The sequence below is a fragment of the Epinephelus fuscoguttatus genome, linkage group LG2 (assembly GCF_011397635.1).
Source record: "Epinephelus fuscoguttatus linkage group LG2, E.fuscoguttatus.final_Chr_v1".
In the NCBI taxonomy this organism is placed as follows: Eukaryota; Metazoa; Chordata; class Actinopteri; order Perciformes; family Serranidae; genus Epinephelus; species Epinephelus fuscoguttatus.
This window is the reverse complement of record NC_064753.1, coordinates 41,901,906-41,923,508: the sequence shown is the minus strand read 5'-3', so window position 1 is coordinate 41,923,508 and position 21,603 is coordinate 41,901,906. Positions and strand designations below refer to the sequence as shown.

At 42.3% G+C, this 21,603-nt stretch overlaps 1 protein-coding gene across 2 annotated transcripts in view; it reads right to left on the bottom strand.

Annotated features, from left to right (window-relative positions):
• The window catches only part of nav2a (neuron navigator 2a), a 139,887-nt gene extending 124,915 nt beyond the window's left edge, over positions 1-14,972 (bottom strand). For both annotated transcript variants that reach the window (XM_049595156.1, XM_049595162.1), the window contains exon 1: positions 14,397-14,972. In XM_049595156.1, coding sequence (XP_049451113.1) covers positions 14,397-14,624 — 228 coding nt within the window. In that variant the 5' untranslated portion in view covers positions 14,625-14,972. The remainder of the gene's footprint in view (positions 1-14,396) is intronic.
• Between the last annotated feature and the right edge of the window lie 6,631 nt (positions 14,973-21,603).

Here is a 21,603-nt window from a genome sequence, read left to right as displayed (position 1 = left end):
ATAACCCAAGCACTCATGTATGTGCGAGTGTGTGTGTAAGAAAGTCCGCAGCGCAGGATGCCCTCCGTTTGAGCGTGTTCCAACCCCCTGTGCACACACACACCCCACCACTGACCACAAATTACAAGCCGAATTTGAATTTTGGGAAAGGCCCAAGATTCACAGAAAGTTCCCACAGTAGGGGGATGCATGATCACTTCCAGCAGGCTGAACAAAAAATGTTTTAAGCTTTACGAAATAACAACAATGCTGAAGCCATGTAGACAGTACAAAGTAATGACCTGTGATGTTTTCACAGATATAAATGTCTGCCTTGCTCTGCCAAATACTAAAATACAGCAGTGATGCAATTTATGGTTGGTTCATGACAGCTTTTACACTCACTGTCCAGTGGAAAATGCCTTTTGCATAAAATATTTTATATGTTATATATAACATTTACACTACAAACTGCAAGTCAAAGTGATCGACTATCACTGAGTTGCACCTGAATTTTAGAAACAAAATGCTAGTACGTGTGTGTCTTTTTCTTTAGAGTTTCTAGTGAGCATTAATACCCACCATACACAAACCAAGAATTAATAATGCCACTTAAAGAAACTCAGATTAACTCACAATATCACAAACCTACAACACGAAAATAGTATCAAACATGCTGACAAAGATGTCAAGCAGATATATTGTTTCCACAGTCACTATCTGAAGTTTAGCATGCTAACATTTGCTAATCAGCACTAAACACAAAGTACAGCTGAGGCTGATGTCATTAGGTTTGTCTGTATTTGGTCATAAACCAAGTGAGGTACAAAATCAGAATTCCACCTGATGATAATCATCCCGAGGGGTGCATGAATGTCTGTACCAACCTTTGTGGCACAAAATGGTGTGCCAGCTCATGCACCAGGTGTTCAAATGTCTCAGTGGATGGGTGAAAACTTTGACCTGCCTGTAGTGTAGGGCCTCCTGTCCACATAGCGTTTTTCTTCAGCAGCAAAGCATTGGCAGGGCTTTGGGGAGCCTTTCATCCCAGCGCTTCCTAAAAAGCACTCCCAGCACTATTTTTAATGACGTGCTCCACATGAGTATGTTTCCATGACAACAATATCTCGACACTAATGATAGCTATGAAGCTAATGTAGCACTACATTAACAGAGGGTTGACTACACAGTCAACAACAAGCGGAGAGGCAAAAGACGCTGAGACGCTTTTTCTTTGGGCAGATGCATTCACTCTTTCCTGATTGGGAACAATTTAAAAAAGACGCCAGCACTGAGAAGAAAAAAAAAACGCTATGTGGACACAGGCTCTGACATTAAAAATCAAAAGACCACCAAAGTCAGTGGGATTCATCCCCTCAGGACCATGAATGTTTCAGTCTGTGGGGACGTGGCTAGGGGAAATGGAGCATCGCTGGTCAAGTCCTGGTACAGACCAACTATGGCATGTGGACTGTCAGCTGAAGAGGTGCCAGTTCGCCTCTTGGGAACTGCTGAGGTGCTCTTGAGCAAGGCACTGAACCCCCACACTGCTCCAAGGGTGCAGTATCATAGCTGATCCTGCGCTACGTCTCCGAAACCGTAACTGCATGTGTGTGTTGTGTATAAAAGAAGACTGACCAACTGCCTTGTGTGGATTGACAAATAAACTCAATTAAATTAAATTAAAATGTCATGGTAACCCATCCTACAGTTGTTGAGATATTTCTGCCCAAACCAAAGTAGAGGAACAACTGACACTGCCATTCCCACAGCAACAGTGCTGGTGCCGCAATACAGCATCAATGAACTACAAACACCAACAATGAGAATTTAACTATACAAAATAGATTTTGCAGGTTGCCTTTGCAGAGTTGAAAATAACTTACTTTTTAAACAGCAACTAACAACACACATAAAGTACTTTTTCTATACTGTACAGTATTTCACCAAGCAAACAAACCACAAAACAACCCTATCTACTCTGCCGACCACACAGCGGAAACATCAGTCCCCCATTGCTCCTAACCAGCATTGATTTAATGACACTCTGGCTCTACAAGAAGAGAATATGTCAGCATTTAGTTCTTGTGTTTAACAGTTTTAGCACAGGCCTTCAACAAGCTCATTAAGTGCAGCTGCAGTGAATGGGCTGAGTATGGTGCCTTTCAAAGTCCCAGATAAACCTCAGTGTGTCAGGGACAATGGGGGGATAACCCCGTCAGGGAGGGCCCTTTGTTTTGGGGACCCCCACCTCAGAGTTCTCGAGGCTGGAGAGGAAGATTGGGGTGTTGGGATGACGCTGTTGCCTGGCTGTTTCATAATGGGTGAGGGGTGGGGGTGAGGGACATATGGACTCGCAGTGCACAAAAGCAATCAGACAGGGGTCTACTGTGGAGGTAATGGTAGACTGACTGCTTTATTTGTCTTTTTATTGACTTCTTCTCTTTTGTATCACATACATTTACCTTTATATAATGTGGTAGGGAATGAAATTAATGTCTTGGTACCTGTAAGATGGCAGATTGCCTGGTGTCACATTTGTAAAGCTGTTTCACTTTGCTAATATATAATCAACAAACCTGGTGGCATAGATGCAAGTACATTATTTTTTGAAGTAAGATAGTTTGTCATTTGGACATTTATTATTTAAAACAAACAAATGCTAATTTTAATCAAACGCTACAATGTCCGCACAATTATTTTTCTTTTTAATTTATTGTGTGTTTTGTCTCTTTTTTTGCAAATTAATTACACTCAAAATACAAATGTAGAAAGGTGGACAGCGAGTATGTAACCATAACTGTACAAAATCAAACAACAAGTATAATTACACATAATAGATAGTGAAAACGCGACCAGATGCCGTTGAGGGAGGGAAACAAATCAAACAGGAAGAAATGTAAATGTTTTAAGAGGTGCTAGATTATTTACACAATATTATTATCTGAGTATTATTAGCATGTTATTAATAATTCACACCCCTAATGTGTGGCACTCAATGTGATGTTCAGCTCAACCTGTTTGTCCTGTAAAGACCAAACAAAATGCCATGAAAGTTATCTGTTATCAAATTATAAAACTGATTAAAACACAGGATGCCAAAACACAGGTAGCTGAGGCTACCTTACTAATGAAACAACATTAACCACAGAGTGGTAAGTGCTCTGATGGGTCTGGAATATGTTGTCCTATCTTCAGATACATTGAGGATGGAACATGCCACTGTTGCAGGTAAACACCTCTAAAATGTGCCCTTTTCAAATAAAATAAAGTGAGTTAACGCATCCCAAATTTTAAAACTTTAGAAATCTCACATGAACTTAACTGACATTTTTGAGCTGGTATCTATTTTTCCTTACATATTTATGTTTCGGACACATAAACTAAAGGCTTTGTAAAATGTTCTTAAATGACAATGAAGCATAATATCCCTAAAATCTGAAACTAAAACTTCTGTTTAAAGGTTTTCATCCTGTATTGATGATACACAGTCATCATTCATTCCTCAGGCGGATAGTCAAGATAAAACTTTTTATTACATTGAATTTTGTTTTTGTTTTTTATGCACTGTGAAGGTGTGTGATGAAGTGTGAGCAACAGAGAGGCGGTGTGTTTGGACTCACTGAGAAGCTTCTTGAATGGCAGATTTACAGCCCCATCTTAGGATTCAACACTTACCAGGGTAGCTTAGAGACTGTCTGTGTCAACTGAGCGAGCACAGACATGCAGAACACACACACGCACACACACACACACACACACACACACACACACACACACACACACACACACACACACGCACACACACACACACACACACACACACACACACACACACACACACAACTTATAAGCATTGTGATTGCATTTAGGTTGAAATCAGAGGTATACAGAAGCTCCCTGATGCTGCAGGAAAACACATTTGAAAGGAAAGATGTGAAAATCCACTTTGTCTTTTTTTCCCCACCATCACAAAGCTGTCAGAAAGCCAAGAAATACATTTCATAACTGTATTCATGCCTGTTTACACTGACAAGTCGCATCAATTCAGAGCAGAGCTGAGAAACTCTGCAGCTGGCAGCACAGTTTGAACCATTTAAAGCTGCAGTTGGAAACTTTTATGAAACAGAAACATATTTTAGCATACAGTTTAGCTGTAAATTAAGAGAGCTGGCCCAGCTGGTGGGCGGGTCACACACTTTCTCATTTTACAGCTAAAGCAAGTCACTAAAATATTTTTCTAAAAACATCTGCGGCAAGAAATAGGCAACATGGTGATGGGATCTTGATCCATATTTGATCAGCGCTGCCTAGTTTGACATCTTGACCTCAGTTCACGGGCAGTAACTGACATGATTCACAGCTGTGTTTGAGACTCCTCGGCTTTGATTTATTGTTTTAGTTGACATTCACTGGATTCTAGCAAATGCCATTAGAGGTACCACAAGGAGGCAGATTATTATTTGTCCTATGCTGCTTTCACACTATGAGCGACACAGCAAGAGCGTTACCAGCTACATTATCGCTGCGTCGCAGGGGAAGGGTTGCTCAAGCATTCGTTACCGTAGTTACGTTGTTACAGGCTTGTGTGTGTGTGCTACTTACCACAAAGTACCTTGATTGAACATCATCTTAAATTTGTATTTGATAGTCACCAGAGGGTCACCAGTTCAAGTCCCCTCTGGACCAGACATGGAGTGTGGACTGGTAGCTTGAGAGGTGCCAGTTTACCTCTTGGGCACTGTCTAGATGCCCTCTAGATGCCCTTAAGCAAGGCACCAAACCCCCAAGTGGTCGGGGGGCCTGTCAAAGGCAGTCCCCTCGCTGACACATCTCTCCTGCATCCCTGTTTGCACCACAATTCACCCAAAGCTAGTTTAGCGTCAGCTTAGAAAAGCTAAATAACTCAGTACCATGGCTAAAAACAGACAATATGATTGGCTGAGGCTTAACAGTGTCATTGGTGGGCTGAAAAAAGTTAAGGCCAGCTCAACTTTTGTTTGTAGCACGTCACGCCCGTCAGCAGCATCAAGTGTCAAGTGTCAGTTTGAAGCTTCATGTCATTGGCTTCCACTGCCTGTTGCTGTGTCGAGCACAGCATTATGTAATACTGTGGTAATGTAGTAACCCTTTTTGGCAAATATGACAAAAATTATTTTCATAAAACTTACCAACTACAGCCTTAATATATGGTACAATATTATGGTATTATACGGTCATCTGCTGTAAATCTAGATGATCAAAGATCTATTAAGTTTACTCCATGCATTACAATCATCTATTACATTTACAAATTTTGGACATACACAGCTATAGTAGGTGAAAAAGAAATCACAGGTTCAGAAAGACAGTTTGGTTGTTTACAACCTCTCTGAATGCTTCAACAAATGTTGCCATGAACCCAAATTTCAGCCATGAAGATGGTCACTAAACAGTATTTAATCTGCTGCACATCATATGACTTGCAATGTTGACTTTCCAGACTCTGAGAGGTTCTGTGTTTTCCAGCTTTGTGCAAACAACTTGCTTTTTATTTACTGTACTTGATTCAGATCATCAAGTTTGATTTGTTGTATTAAAACCTGACAGCAGACGTCATTGGCTCTCTGCTGGCTCCACAGAGGTCATGAAGTCTTCAACCTGCCTCTCAGTCCTAGTTGACCCTGGCACGGGCCTCTGGGGAGGGTGACTTCAGCCCTGCTGACCTCTACCTCCTGGCCTCTCCTCCTTTTTCCACACTGCCTTCTGTTTCCAGACCGAGATGGAGCTGATTGTGTTAGTCTAACCGCCTCTGCATCGCTGATTCCCCAGGGGGCGCCGCTTACAATGACCCGTTTGTCTGCACCAACGGGCTCCCTGTGACAACTAACGCAAGGAAAGCAGAGAAGGAAAGCAAAGTGAGGAGATGAGGGCACCTTAGGGAAAGATCAATGAAAGGACGTTGACTCAGGAGAAGCAGATGCCCGGCCTTAATTAATATGGTTATGTCCTCAGCCATGACCTCACACAGGAAGGCGATGGGACAACTGCACAGGAAGTGGAATCTGATCGAGACGCATTAGGCAGAGATGAGATCATTACAACTGGAGCCACCTGCCATACGATCCTGTATATCCTCATGAAAACCTGAGCTTTTCACCGTGTTTATAGTGAACTAGAATATTTACTTTTTCTTTTTTTTTTTTATTTCTTGATAAGATATCAAAGAGAATATGAAAACCCAAAAGGTACGCATCACTCCAGCACCAGGCTGATGTAATAATAACAAAATGTGTTGAATGATTTCACTGTTTCCTGCCATCCAACAAAATCAATCCCAGTGTCTTGACATTAGGAAGTCTTCATACTCTGAAACATCAGCTCCACCAGAAGAGATTTTCTTGGAAAATGTTCACTAATGGTTCATCTCTAAACATTTAATCTCTAAGATTTAAGTGTTATACTGTATAGCTACTGTACCTGTTCATTCACAGGAGGAGACTTTCACTTCACACATTGAGCTTTTTGATTAAAAACTAGAATTAACACCTCACCGTTGTATGCCTCTGCTCAATGGTCAAGTTGTACTTACAGTTTACATCAATGTCTGTTCAGACTCATATGTAGCCATGATAGTAGACAAGGATTAAAATATGGTTGTTGCTGCAAAGAAGCTACATACTTTAAAAGATGGGGGTTTCACACACATCCTCCCCCCTCCGGTAATACAGAGGATCTATTCAGTCAACACAGTTTCAAGGTGGACACCCTAGATTAGTGTCACCAATTCAGTATCTGACCAAATGTCTCCCCCTCTGAGATATAATGTTAAATAATGGCCAGAAAACACCTTTGACCTTTCCGTCATAAAATGTCATCACTTCATCATTTGACCCCTGTGGACATTTGTGCAAAACTTGCCATAATTAGTGCATCTTTTTTTTTTTTTTTATTTAAAGATATTTTTTGGGGGCATTTTGCCTTTAATCGATAGGACAGTTAAGCGTGAAAGGGGGAGAGAGAGAGGGAGTGACATGCAGCAAAAGGCCACAGGCTGGAGTCGAACCCGGGCCGCTGCGGCAACAGCCTTGTACATGGGGTGCCTGCTCTACCACTAAGCCACCAACGCCCCAAGTGCATGAATTCTAGAGTGATGGCTAGGTCACAGTGACATTTGACCAACCAAATTCTAATCAGTTCATTCTTGAGTCTTAGAGGACGTTTGTGCCAAATTTGAAGAAATTCCCACACGATATTATTGAGATATTGTGTTTACGAGAAGGGGGACGTACAACCCGAAAACACAATGCCTCCGGCCAAAGCTGTAGCTAGTGCGGAGTCATAAACATTAAAAACTAAAACATATTCTTTTGTTTTTGGAAATTTCCTTCCACATCAAAATATTTTCAACAAAACTATGATCATGACTACAATTGATCATATTTCATGAAATCAGAGTAAAGTTAGATCCAGAAACCCAATATTTTTCAACACTTGTAAAAATCCTTCATCAAACACTGCACCTGTTCTGTCCCATTTCACACTGAAAAGCTGCTGGAGGAGCAGTCCCAGATAAAAGCCACAGAATTCAGGCCTGCTGCTATCTCATCATCTGACCGTAGTCTGCCTGTGAGAGTAAAGCCTCTGCTGGTGCTGTAGCTGTTAGGCTGTTTCACCCTCAGACCACCATCTCTGTGTTCTCTGAGAGAGGGCACAGGCGTGTGTTGTCGCTCTTATCAGCAGCAACATGGGCTTCCTCCTGCCTGATGCTGATTGTAACACATGTGTGCTCGCTGTTAGGTGAAAACCTCTTATCTGCAGAGTGTCAGCTTTCAGGAGCTGAAGAAAACAGACTTGATTTCAGCTTGACAAAAAAAACACTTTCTGACACATTCTCACAGCTTTTTCAAAATGAGGCGTTCACATGACAACTGTGACAGACACGACCACAAAATGATAAAGAGCATAAGTTGAATCCGTGAGGATCACTCACAAGAAGACATGCCCTTTTTTCCTGTGCTCTTTGTCTGAACTCTTGCAGTCTGTTAAAACCTCAGTTATTCCTTTGAACAATGAACCATCCAACAATGAATCACTAAAAACATCCATTAAATCTGGCTTTAACTTGCAGCCTCTCTGGAGGAGACATATGTGTATGTGTGGCCCTTTGTCATGGTAATAAAAAAGCAGCAATATAGTCACGCAGGCCCCCCACCCAATCTGTCCTCCCCTGGGTGGGTAGGGCGGCATTAGCAATCCAATGCAGCACGATGGTGCATTGCCTTTCACTCTCACCTGCTGGGCCGGGTCTTCAGGAGACTCAAGCTGGATGTTAAAGCCATAAAAAAAAGTCATTACTGCCTTCACAGGATGTGGGGGAGGAGGGGAGAGGCTCAAGAATTCAGAGCGATAGAGAGAGATATCCAAGGGTCAAGTGAGATGGGTTTTAAAGGTTAATTCTGATACTGGCAGACTGAAGACACTGATATTTCAAAACAATTGCTAGAAAAAATGTCGGCATTGTACGTTCCTGCAAACCATGAAACGTTACATTTGTGCGTTGTTATGTAGCGGATACATTGAAACTTTACTTTTCAACAATGCTGTGGTTACGTGTGGTTAGGTTAGGTGCAAAAACTACTTGATTATGGTTAGGAAAAGATCATGCTTTGAGTTAAAATACCTGGATTTTGGGGACAATCCCTGCCGGAAAAGCAGAAATCACTTGATAAAAAACAACTACTTTTTGTGTCACTATCCCCACTGGAAAAACAGCAACAGGACACTACGAAATATCAACGTTTGTTGCCTAAAAAGATGCCCGAAACACATCAATGACACACTAAATCACAACCGGTTTGTTGTTTGTTGGTCTCAAAAATTCTGGTTTGGATATTTAATATTTTGCACCATTGTTCATTTGCTTTAACTCTCCCTGTATCATGCTGAAAGCTCTTTTTAGTTTCATGTTTCTCTAGAATCAAATTTTGGGCTTGAAAATCATTCTGACCACCATATGACAGCACAAGTCTTTACTGTACATAGGGCTGCAACTAAAGATTATTCTCATTATCAAGTACTCTCTCAATTATTTGTCAGAAAATGTAAAAAAGTACTCATTAAAGTACATCCCAAGGACCCAAGGTGTCATCTTACAAATAGCTTGTTCAGTGTATGAAATAAAACAGCAAATTCCTCAGCTGCAGCCGGTTAATGTTTAGCAATCAATGGATTAATTATTTATTAAAATTGCTGTCCACTAATCTTTAGTTGATCATTTCAGTAAATGTAATTAAACTAAAGGAATTCCTCCTGAGTTAGCAACTGCTACAGTTTCATTATTCACATGTATTCAATATTAAAGAGGAAACGCAGGCACTACATTAATAATTATGATATACATGAATGAATAACCAGGCAACAAAATATAATGTCATTCCAGTTTTTCTTGCCTGGTTTTCACCAAATGTATATATGTGTCTAATCCCTACACTCCATTGCCACTGATCCATAGTTTGCCTGTAAGGGTCATTTAATCAGCTCTGAATCCATACTAGTTAAATGAGTTCACACATATCCTTTCGGTGTTGCAGGTTCACGGTCAAACCAATTCCCCAAATGAAATTACACTCAATTTAAATAATTCAAATGAGGGAAATTATAATCTCAGGCAATTACACATCTTCAAGATCGGAGGAAGTTGAATTAATGCAGCTCTGCGTCACTGGTGCATCTATCACACAGTGATGATTAAATATCTCTCCTGGATGGGGTGCTGCCTAAATTGTGGATCATGGTTTATTTACAATATGATCGTCTCAGTAAATATTAGCCGCGGCAGCTTGTGGCGCTCTTCACTGGTCCCACTATGTTTTAATGTGATTGGGATTCAGTCCCAGTCCGAGATGAGCTTTCATAATGAGTCTAATAAAGCCAGTCTTTACACAGAGGCTGACTTAAGCCTTTATCTGCAAAGATACTTATTAAGATAGGGGCTCCTTATCACAGCGGCACACAGACAAATCTCTCTATGTGGCTGTGTGCTCATGTGTGAGTGAGCATGTGATTCTGTGTGTGTGTGTTCATGACTTATAAAGGTCTATGCACGCTTCACGTAGCATCAGAATTTATTTTTCAGGGTCTCCTGCTGTGAATGTGGCTTTCAGAGATTCTTCGTTTGAACCTTTTCTTTTTCAAAGCTGTGGTTGAGAATTAATGAGCTGGCAACAATGAACTCTTGGATTCCAAGGAGGGAAAAAATGAAAGAAAAAGAGAGAGCGCGAGAGAGGAAGAAAAGAGAGAGAAGGAGAAGGTGGTCGGGGATGAAAAAACTGAGGCATTAAAGATGAATACAGAAGCAAAGACTGTGGCCTTGAATGACTTGAACTCACTCACACACCCACACACCCACACACACACTCACGAATACACACTCTCTTGCTGGTGTTTGTGAATGGAATCAGGTGTAGTGCAAAGAAACGTCCACTAGAGGGCAGCAAAGTATCTGTCAAGGCTTTGCATACTGTAACGACAGTATGGCGAAAGGTTAAAGGTCACAACAGCTTGTCATTTCAAGTGGTGACACATTTGATAGAAAGATGACTGACACACACACACACACACACACACACACACACACACACACACACCCTCAAACACCATTCACACATTTCCAGACTAGCACCTTCACATCAGATTCAGCATATTGTGCCAGACTTCACACTCTTGCGCGCGCGCACACACACACACACACACACACACACACACACACACACACACACACACACGCACACACGCACACACACACAGTACACAGACAGTACCATCCCCTCTCCTGTCTGTAAACACGGCCTGGATGTTTCTCTCTGCCTCCTGCTGCTCTCCCTGCATTATGGATTAACTCTTTGTTACAGGTGTACACAACATGTTTGTGTGTTTAGTGCCAACTGGGTCATCTAGCTGGATGTTTGTGAGGAGCAGGAGCCTCGTCTACACTCTGCCATGACTCCACTAATCCTCTTGATAACTGCAAACATGAGCTGCTGGTACTTATCTGTTCCACGTTCAGCGCATTTTGTGGTAAGGTGTTTTAGTGCATACTGTCCCTCGAGCACACCTTGTTTTACCTCTGCTTCAGACAGTTTCCACCATTCCCCAGAATGCTCAGCCACGGTTTATATACTTCTATATGACTATGTCCTCCTTTCCTTACTCTTCTTCCTTATATGTTGTGTGTGTTTTGGGTTTAGATTTAGATCTCAAAAAACCTACCCGATTCAACATAAAATAGACCAACAGTGACGGAGATGGTGAGAGCAAGATGACAAGTTTTCCTAGCAGTGACTCAAACCTCATCCCACTCTTATGACTACACTGCATTCAGGTCTATTTGTTACTACTGTGGGTGCTGAAATTGCTCTCCCCGCCTCTCATATAATGGATTTTTCTCCCTCTATTATTGTTGAAAGTTGGCGCAAAATGGCTCCAGAAAGATGGCTTTGGGTGAATGGACTTTCCCTTATTATGAGACTTAAGTAAAGAGTCTCAACATTATTGCTCCGAAGACGTCTGTGAAAGCACCAAAATCATATGGCAGCCTCCACATCTCCAGAGGACCTCATTGTATCTCACTCTGCCCTCAGAGCAGATTGGGTTCACACTGAGGACCAACGCTGTCTGTGCACCAAACCCACCGAGGGTTGGACCTGCGCTGATAGTGATGCAGCGTCCTCTCCAGCAATTCTGCCTCTCAGGCTTTCCTCTAGTCCTGTCAGTCCCTGGGGTGAAGTGCAGCAGACACAGCCGAGAAATGAGGACGACAGAACTGAGCGATGAGACAACAACAGTGCTCCCTGTATTACACGGATATCTAACCACAGACTATCAGAGAAACTGTGATTTTCTTTCAATCCAAAGAAGGGCAATAGTGCAAAAGATGTGAATACAAACTATTTGTTTTGTGGCTTTGGTTTGTTTTGACTGCCTCTGTTTAAATATAGGTGTTTTGTCTTTTTTTGAAGAAGAAGAACATTGTTTTGCATTTGCTGCACATACTGAATCAGATGAGCACCAACCTGCCACTTTGGTGTAGACATCATATTTTGGCACAGCACAGGGTGCACCCCTGAAAGCCTCTGACTGTCACAGTGTCAGCTCAACTGAAAATTTGATTCCTACTTTTTTCTTTACAAAGAAATGAGATCTGCTCCTTTCAAACACCATAGTCTACAGAAAGGCATATAAATTAAAGGAATACTTCATCCAGCAGTCAACCATTTGAGTATCAGTTACTCACCTTGTGTTACGTTGAATTGGTAAAGAAAATTTTGTTGTTCTCGCACGCGTCCGGTGAACGTTGAATCCAAAACACTAAGAAAAATGAATTATAGTGATATGCCACCATGTTTAACACCAGCAAAACTCTATCTGCTTACAAACTCACACAGCTCATGAAGTATAATCCAAGTCTCATCTATCCAGGTGTATGCTCAGTGCTTCCCAAACAGACAACCCTTTCTGACACAAACTGAAATAAAAGTGAATCTTATCTATGCTCTCTACAAAGCCAGACTCCATTGACAAAAACAGTAATTTTACCTCGCTGAACACAGGAGCTGCTGGTCTACAGCTGCCTTGTCACTTAGTTTGTTTGTGCTATTGTGTGACTTTGGTGTTTTAAACAGTTAGTTCGGAGTTACTAACGTAACACATAAGCACAAACAAACTAACTGATTGAGGCAGCGGTAGACCAGCAGCTTCAGTGTTCAGTGAAGTAAAATTACTGTTTCTGTCAATAAAGTCTGGCCTTTAAGAGAGCATAAGTTTAACTTTTAATTCAGTTCCCTGTTGGAAAGAGTTGTCCGTTCGGGAAGTACTGAGCATACGACTAGATAAATGACACTTGTTTATACTGCACGAGTTGTGCGAGTTTTTAAATGTCTCAATATAGTTTTGCTTTTGTTAAATGCTGACCCCCATCACTTTAATTTACAAGAATGTTCTCCATTGTGGGATTCTTTGCTCATGAAAGAGGAATGACCGAAAAACAAGATTTTCTTCACTAATTCAACATTAACAGGGTGAGTAACTGGTATTTAAATGATTATTTTCAGGGTGAAGTGCTTCATTAGGTTTATCTATTTGAAACTGGTTTGTATTTGTCACTGTATAAATCAATCCTGATGTGGACAACATGTTTTTAAGCAATTATTGCCTAATAAAATGAGCCAACCAGCATACTGTATGTACAGTTGGGTAGTTAAACGGCGCAATTTACAACCACAATAAAAACAGCAGCTGAAAGGTGATTCCCTAGCCTAAACATTCAGAAAACACACACACACACACACACACACACACACACACGCGCGCGCAAACACACAGTCAGCAGTACTGGATTTCAGTACATGGCTGCAATGTTCACATCACTGCTGCTGGAAGGTCAAGGGTTAACCCAGCCGAGGGTGAAGACGGCTGCTTCATCAGCACCACAGGGATGGAGAGAGGGAGAGAAAAAAGGACAGGGAGGAGAGGGAGAAAGTCACGGAAAGTAGGTCAGTGAGAAAACGTGATTAGCCACTAAACAAACGACACCAGCAGCGGTCGCGTGCCGTGTCCGGCAGCACTGGACTTCTGTATCCTCCCCTCACGCAATCATCATCATCATGGATTCAAAACTGCCTCCTGAATAACGGTGTGCTGGATGCCTCAGTTGCTCCAAGTCACGCTTACTGTAAAGACAGGTTGCCAAGTGTGCACATGCTGGCTCTCTAATACACACAAACACAGACACCTCCTTCCCCCTCACTGCCTTACATGGCATTGGAGCGATCCCTCTCGCCGCTGCAGCCGTTTGTGTGGGGTTGCTAAGTGCAGCCAATATTTCACACAAACACAGCAAAACAGCCACCCTGATATCCTGCTACGCTGCCATCCTGGACAGCAGAGACACAGCCTGCTCCGTCTCCTTCCAGGAAAATCACTGAATTTGGCTTTGTGTTTCTGTTATGCCAAACGGAGCCAGAGAGAGTAATAAAAAGTCTGTGTATTAATTTACACAAAATGATTATTCAAAGAGCTGGCTGTGAAAATGAGAGGCACAGAAACACAAACACACTGACACAATCTGAAGTAAGTGATGACAACTGATATTGTTGCAAAGAAATGGCAAAGTGACTTTTCATGCAGAGACTAATTGTCTTCACATGTTGTTGCCTACGAGTTATTGACTTAGGACAGAAACTGACAATTTGAGCATATACAGCTGCACATGCTGCACAAGTTTGCCTCATATCACAGCTTCTTTGAGCAGGCAGTGAGCCTTAGATAGTGGCTACACTGAGTAATAAGTTAAAGTACTTAGGTGGACAGAGATCTAATGAAAAGACAAAAAGACAATGGGTGTTTATAGTTTTTATACGACAGTTTTACATCCTGACCTTCCTGACCATCCTGTCTTCTCCATCCTCCGACCCCGGTGTGATGCTTCTTGGGGGTTCTGCGCCCACCTGCTGGCCCAGTGAAGGGATGTGGGTCTTGAGGGGTGCCTGAGGCAGAGCTAGAGCTGACGGCCTGCTGTGGGTCTGGGGGATGGGCAGGGCGCTGTGCACCGGTTTGGGTTTGGGGAGTCCTGATTTCATCTTTGAGGCCACCAGGATGGCTGGCATCTTCTCCCCGACCGCCTGATGACCGCACGCTCCACTCCCTCTCACACCAAGATGGAAATTCAGTTACTAGTCAGCAAGACTCCTCACATATGGTCCAGCTACTTGTGTGAAGGTGTGACCAGATTGAAGAAACACACGTGTAGTTTACACCTGATCTAGCACTTGGTCGAAGAAATGTGTGTAATTTTTCAGTGTCCAGGTTTTGGCTGCTCCTGCTGGATCTCAGCAGGGGGGTGAGCTGAGCTCCCCGACATGCAGTGGGGGGCTTAAAATCCACTGATTCCACCTGTTTCCTAGTATCAAGTTGCTTCAGCTATTTATATCATGTAGAAAAGACCAAATCCTCCTCAGAGTGCTGTGTTAAAAAAAAGGCATCCAGCAAAGTCCAGGAATGAAAATCAAAAATCCCACTTCATACTAGGAGGAATCCCCAGTTGCCTGGTGGCAGAGCGAGTGTTCTCTTCCACTGAGCGAGAGTCAGCTATTGGCAAAAGGATCCTACAGGAGGCAGAGCCGTTTCTCTCCCACAGAGCCCGCTTAATTACACCATCGCTTCAGGATGACAGGAGGAAAGACCAAGCTCCGTTGAGGAGAGAAGAGAAGAGAAGAGAAGAGAAGAGAAGAGAAGAGAAGAGAAGAGAAGAGAAGAGAAGAGACTGAGAGATGGAGAGGAAAAAAAAAAAGAAGAGGCAGCAGTGACACAGCGACCGCTCGCTTCAACGACTGCTCAGCCTGTGACTACACAGCCTGAAACACACTGCACTCTGCTGCCCTGCTCCCTCTCTCCCTCTAAGTCGTGGTTAGCAGCAGGTGTGGCTTAGATCAGGACTGACATATGTGGAGGGAAGCTCAACACATCGACACAGTATGCTCCTCCAGCCTGCCTCTTTATTTCTCTGCATGTCTTACTTTCTTTTCACACAAAAATGCCCTTTTGGGGAAGCTATGTACTCTCATCTTCAGTTTAAGGTTGCCAGTTCAGTGTGATAATAATGCCTGCATGTGGAGAACTTGAATCCCACAGGCAAAAAGTGACAGTGTCTTGAAATGAAGCAAATCACTCCTTCAGTATCCATGTGGGTCACATTTAACAATGTGAGTCCCATAGCAAGGAATAAATCATATCAGCCTACTTTAAAATATACGTTTTTGTTTAATGAAAAATAGGATTTAAGGAGTGGCATTTTGGACCAGCTTTTTCACGTGATGTATGTAATGTGTAAAGTATTTTGTAAGGTGTAATTTTAGCCATGTTAGCAGCATGGCTCTAGCAATCCACGACAACAACAACTTTTCGATGGACGACAATGAAATGTTGTACACACATTCATGTTCCCCAGAGGATGAAGCTAACTGACTGGTGATCCTCTGGTTTTTCATCTAGCCACTGGCAGGTGAAGATTTTCACTTATTCAGTGAAATATTTCAGCATTTACAACAACAGCAACTCAAAAATTATAAGACTACCGTGAAATTTTGTACAAACATTCCTGGTTTCCAGATGATGTATCCCAATGACTTTGGTGATCCTGACTTTTCCTCTAATGCCCCAGTAAGGTTGACTTTTGTGGTTTTGAGTGTTCATTGAAAGGACCAGATGTTGCAATCCCTCGTGTAGCACCACTTCTAATTCATGGGAAGTTCTTGAAAGATGGCTGCTATGAGGCTTTACCGCCGGGACACATCGTCAGCATCAATGGGTGTTTCGGCCATTTAACACAAGACACCCTCCACTGAGGCAGGCCCACCACAGGTTGATCAAGCCTGGGTGTGTGTCCCGGGGTTAGCTGTTTGCCTTAGCGGCCCAGATGGTGTCGTTTCTCTTCAACCGCAGCCAATGACTCGTCCTCTCAGCGGTGTTGGCCAGCTCTTTAATGGCCTGTCTGTGAGCCTGTCCACTGACTCCAACCTCCCTAACAGCTTTGCTGTTGTACTGGCTACAAAGCCCCTTCACCCCACCTCCACCGGGCGCACCTTTACTTTCCAGCCTCTGTCCTCTGCCTCAGCTGCTAAGATGGAGTACGGCAGCTTCTTGCACTCATACGCTTCTTCGATGGCGTCCACCCAGGGGACTGTCAGCTCAATGATGTAAACCAGCTGGGAGGAATTAGACCAAAGGACGAGGTCTGGTTGCAGGGTGGTCGTCGCGATCTCTGGGGGGAAGATGAGCCTCTGATCCAAGTTGACTCTCAACTGCCAGTCCCTGGCTGCATTCAGTGGGCCCAGATCAGGGGTGAAATATCTTGACAACTTTTAAGGCCCAGGCACGCCACACCGACATTGAAGAACTTATAGCAACAAAGGCCAACTGTTGTGTAGCTTCACGGCGCCTATGTCTTGGCCAAAAAGTCGCTGTTAAAAACACCGCAAAGACCACGGGCAACCAGCACGTACAGTCAGTGCCTGCATGAGTGGAAATAACTCCATAGCAGCAGGTGGCAGTAGTCTGTATTTGTCATTCAAAAAGGGAAATCGGAAGACCGGCAGAATAAATTCAAGACACTAGTTTACCAGTTAGCAAAACAACCCTATGTTGAAAGAACGAAAGATATATACTATGAGTGAGGGAACAATAATGTGAACAGTTACAAACCATTTCTGCTAAGAAGCTCAATGGCACAAAATAACCTCACCTAATATATATAACAAGTTTATTGCAAAGTCACGCTCCCTTGACCTCAGCCATTAGTTTACTTTCCTTACTTCCTTTTCTCATCTCATGCACTGAACTAAGCTGCCAATCAGAGTGATCTCACTCACTGGCAACAGCTCCGCCAGAAAAAAGCCAATGATGGCTGAAAAGTGCCAATGGTGGGGGACACACTGCATAAACTAGGGCAGCACACGGTCACGACAGCCTGAAATTACCCAACAGCCGACCACCAGCTTGGTGAGTCAGGGCCCTCAGATAGATTGCCATTAAAATTTGGTACAGACATTTGCATCCACTTCAGGGTGAATTGTAATAACTTTGGTGATGCCTTAACTTTCGATCTAGGGTCCTCATCAGGTCAAAGTATACCTTATCATACCTTGCTACCTCAGTTACTTTAGTTTATGACCAAACATCTGCAAAACTAATGACATTCACATCAGCCTCAGCTGCAATTCAGAAAATGTTAGCATTCTAAAATGGTGACCATGTCAAACATTATACCTCCTCAGCATCAGCATGTTAGCATAGCTATTTTGAGCATGCTGATATTAGCATTTAGCTTAGTACAGCCTCACAGAGCTGCTAGCTTGGCTGTAGACTTTTTAATTAACTTTACCTTGCAACCCACTGGCTATCAGTCTGACAACAATTTAGCCTTTGGGGGCAACGGCCAACATGTCAGGAGCAAAGACTTCCTCTTCCTTGCTGCAGTCATTGTTTACTAATTCCTATAAACATATATCTACATATGAATGCAGATAAAAAAAAAGAAACACACAATAATAATAAAATCTAATAAAAAGCTAAATTGGAGTCAGACAACAGCTGATCGGTTACAAAAGCACATTTTGTCCAATATTTTCCACCTTTTTTGCAACCAGAGCCTGCTCAGACTTTAGTTATCCATAATAATAAACAGAATATAAACACAGCAAGAAGGCTACCAAGACCCTAATCTTGTCACATTGCCAACTGACTCTGCAGTCCTACGCAGATATCTGTTTAAAGACATAATGCTTTACATGAGTGCTGATAAAGTTCATGAAATTTCAATGATTGTATGCATTCAAAAGTAAAGTACTTTACAATGGGAGACAGGTGTAGAAAAAAGATTGATGGCTGGACAAAATTATGATAATGGAAGTATTATTCAAAAATTAAAAGGGAAAGACAGCAACCAGGTCTTCTCAAAACTTTCATCCAAAAACAGCATTATGCCTAATGAGCTAACACAACCACATACACAACACTATAGATGTTAGAGCTTCTCCAGTGTCATCAGAAATTCGTCTAACAACAAAAAATAAGCAACATATGTCAGTGAGTGCAGATTACGCTTTGCACATTTCTAATTAACTGCCCAACTGATTGACAAACGATTAATCTGACAGCTAAACTGGAACAAATCAGTGTGCCAAGCTTCAAGTGCTGTTTCTTCTTTTCAGGAAGTACAGTACAACAGGCAGTGACAGTGAAAATTTTGTATTAATAGACTCTTCTCTGTATTCACTCACTTCTCTGACTGTATTTAGCTTCCCCTTTTTACATACAAGGATGGCCAATTAGTGGACTAGTGTCAGATCAGCCCGACTCCCGGCAGGCAGCCCTGCTGCAGAACCACCGAAAAAAGACTGGACAGAGAGGGGTTTGCATTTTCTCCTCTTCTCTTCCATCACCAGTTAATTTAAGAATTAGCATAGAGATTTGTAAGTAAACTGAGATTTGTAAACAGTTAAGTCCAAAACCCAAGATACCTGTAAAGCCTTTCAGCACATTAGCACTGGGTACTGTTTGCCTTTTACAAAACTTGAGTGTTAACTTTTCTAGTTAATTAAAACTTGGATGACACCAAATGTAATTACAGTGAGGCAAAAATTTGAATTTTAAATGTCTTCCCACAGAAGTTTGTTAAGAATAAAAACAACTCCAAACAACATTTAAAGAAGAGCAGCTCATCATGCTTTGGAAGCCAAGTACAAAAAATGTGTGTACTTCAGCTGCAACTAGAGATCATTTTCATTAATGATTAATTGAATGATCATTTTTGTGATGATCATTTGGTGCTTAAAATGGCACAAAATGGTGAAATATGTCCGCACCCTCTAGCCCATAATGATGTTTCCAAATTGCTTGTTTTTTCAGACCAGTCCGGAACCCAAAGATATTTAAATTAACTTTCACAAAAGACAAAGAAAAGCTGCATCCTTAAATTTGAAAAGCTAGGACAAGGGAATGTTGTCAAGTTATGGACCTCATAATCTAAAATGTCAATCGCATGGTGGCAGTACGATGACCAGAGTTAGTTTGATACATTGCCTAGAATATAAGAACATCTGTGCCAAATTGAATCCCTCACCATCTAAAGGAGATGGTGTAGTATTGTTAAGATATTTCACAGGAGAGAACTATGATGAATGGGTATATGTGTATGAAATTCATGGCTAAAAACCTCCATCTTAACAAGTAATTAACTCTGACATCTCTGCTTTCTTTAAATGACAGAGAAACATCTTAAACACAGTAGCTGCCTACCACAACCCAAACCAAACAAATTACCAGAAATTACCAGCACTGGAAACACGAGCACCCGTGAGTCACCAAATACTGCAGAGCGCTTTTCAGTATTCCAGTTCAATGTGAAAAGATCATCTCAGTTCATACTGCAGCTAACCAGAGGGGGAGATGGCATTAGAAAGTACACACACACACACACACACACACACACACACACACACACACTTAACATAGACTAAGAGCAATGATTTAATCCAAGAGTGGATGTGTTTAGTATGTTAATCTTAATCCTGTTACATTAATCCTAAATTATGTAAATACTAATATCTGATTATGATTAAGTGCGGTTTTGGTGTGTGTGTGTGTGTGTGTGTGTGTGTGTGTAAGGACGTGTGATGCCGAGGGTCCAAACATGTTGAAATAGTTCATGCGATTATAGATTTGGGGCGGCACGGTGGTCTGGTGGTTAGCACGCTCGCCTCACAGCCAGAGGGTTGCCAGTTCGATCCCGGGCATGGGAGCCCTTCTGTGCGGAGTTTGCATGTTCTCCCCGTGTCAGCGTGGGTTCTCTCCGGGCACTCCGGCTTCCTCCCACAGTCCAAAGACATGCAGATTGGGGACTAGGTTAATTGGTAACTCTAAATTGTCCGTAGGTGTGAATGTGAGCGTGAATGGTTGTTTGTCTCTATGTGTCAGCCCTGCGATAGTCTGGCGACCTGTCCAGGGTGTACCCTGCCTCTCGCCCAATGTCAGCTGGGATAGGCTCCAGCCCCCCCGCGACCCTCAAGAGGATGAAGCGGTTAGAAGATGAATGAATGAATGATTATAGATTTGCAGGTCCAGGTTTTTTTTCCATGCCCAAATTTACAGACTGCTTATGAATTCTGAATGTCTCACAATATCCAGCCCGTCCAGGAGTGCCTGCGTCATTTAAAGGTTCAATGTGTATATATCAATGGGGATATATCGGCTGAAATGGAATACAACATAAACTATGTTTCCTTTAGTGTATAATCACCTGAAATTAAGAATCATTGTGTTTTGCTTACCTTTAAAATGAGCTGTTTTATATTGAGCAGATCCTCATCTACAGATCTATGGAGATTGCCGTGTTGCACCACCATGTTTCTACAGTAGCCCAGACTGGACAAACCAAACTAGCTCCAGATAGGACCACTCGCGTTTTCGCATCAGCCACTGTAGTTAGAAGCCCAGTTGCGACGAATCTCGGAAAGAAACGGCTTTATTCAGTGTTTTTACCAGTTTAAATCATCAGGTTTGTGTGTTTGGAGAGGAGTAGATCTCTACGGATAATTCACCTCCTGGTAAAAACCTCCTGAACATTTGGATCTTAAGTTATCAGAAAAAAAGTGAGCACATTTTAGCAGGTGGTGGGTGAGCCACCTGTCTCCGACATGCCAATCAACATTAGAGAAACACTTTTTTAAACGTGGAACTGCTTTATTCAGTATTTCTATTGGTTTAGAACACTATGTCTGTTTGCTTTGGAGAGGAAGAGACCTGTGCTCATAATCTGGTGTCAGGAAAAAACCTGAACGTCTGGATTAGAAAAAAGGTGGGCACACAATAGCATGTGGTGGGTGAGCCGTCTGTCTCTGACATGCCAAGCAGCGTGGGAGTAACACCTATTTGTAACGTGAAACTGATTTATTCAGTGTTTTTACTGGTTTGAATCACCTTATCTGTTTGCTCTGGAGAGGAAGAGACCTCTGCAGATAATTCAGCTCATGCTAAAAACCTCCTGAGCAATGAACACTAAAGGAATTCTAACCAGGAGAAGTTTCACCT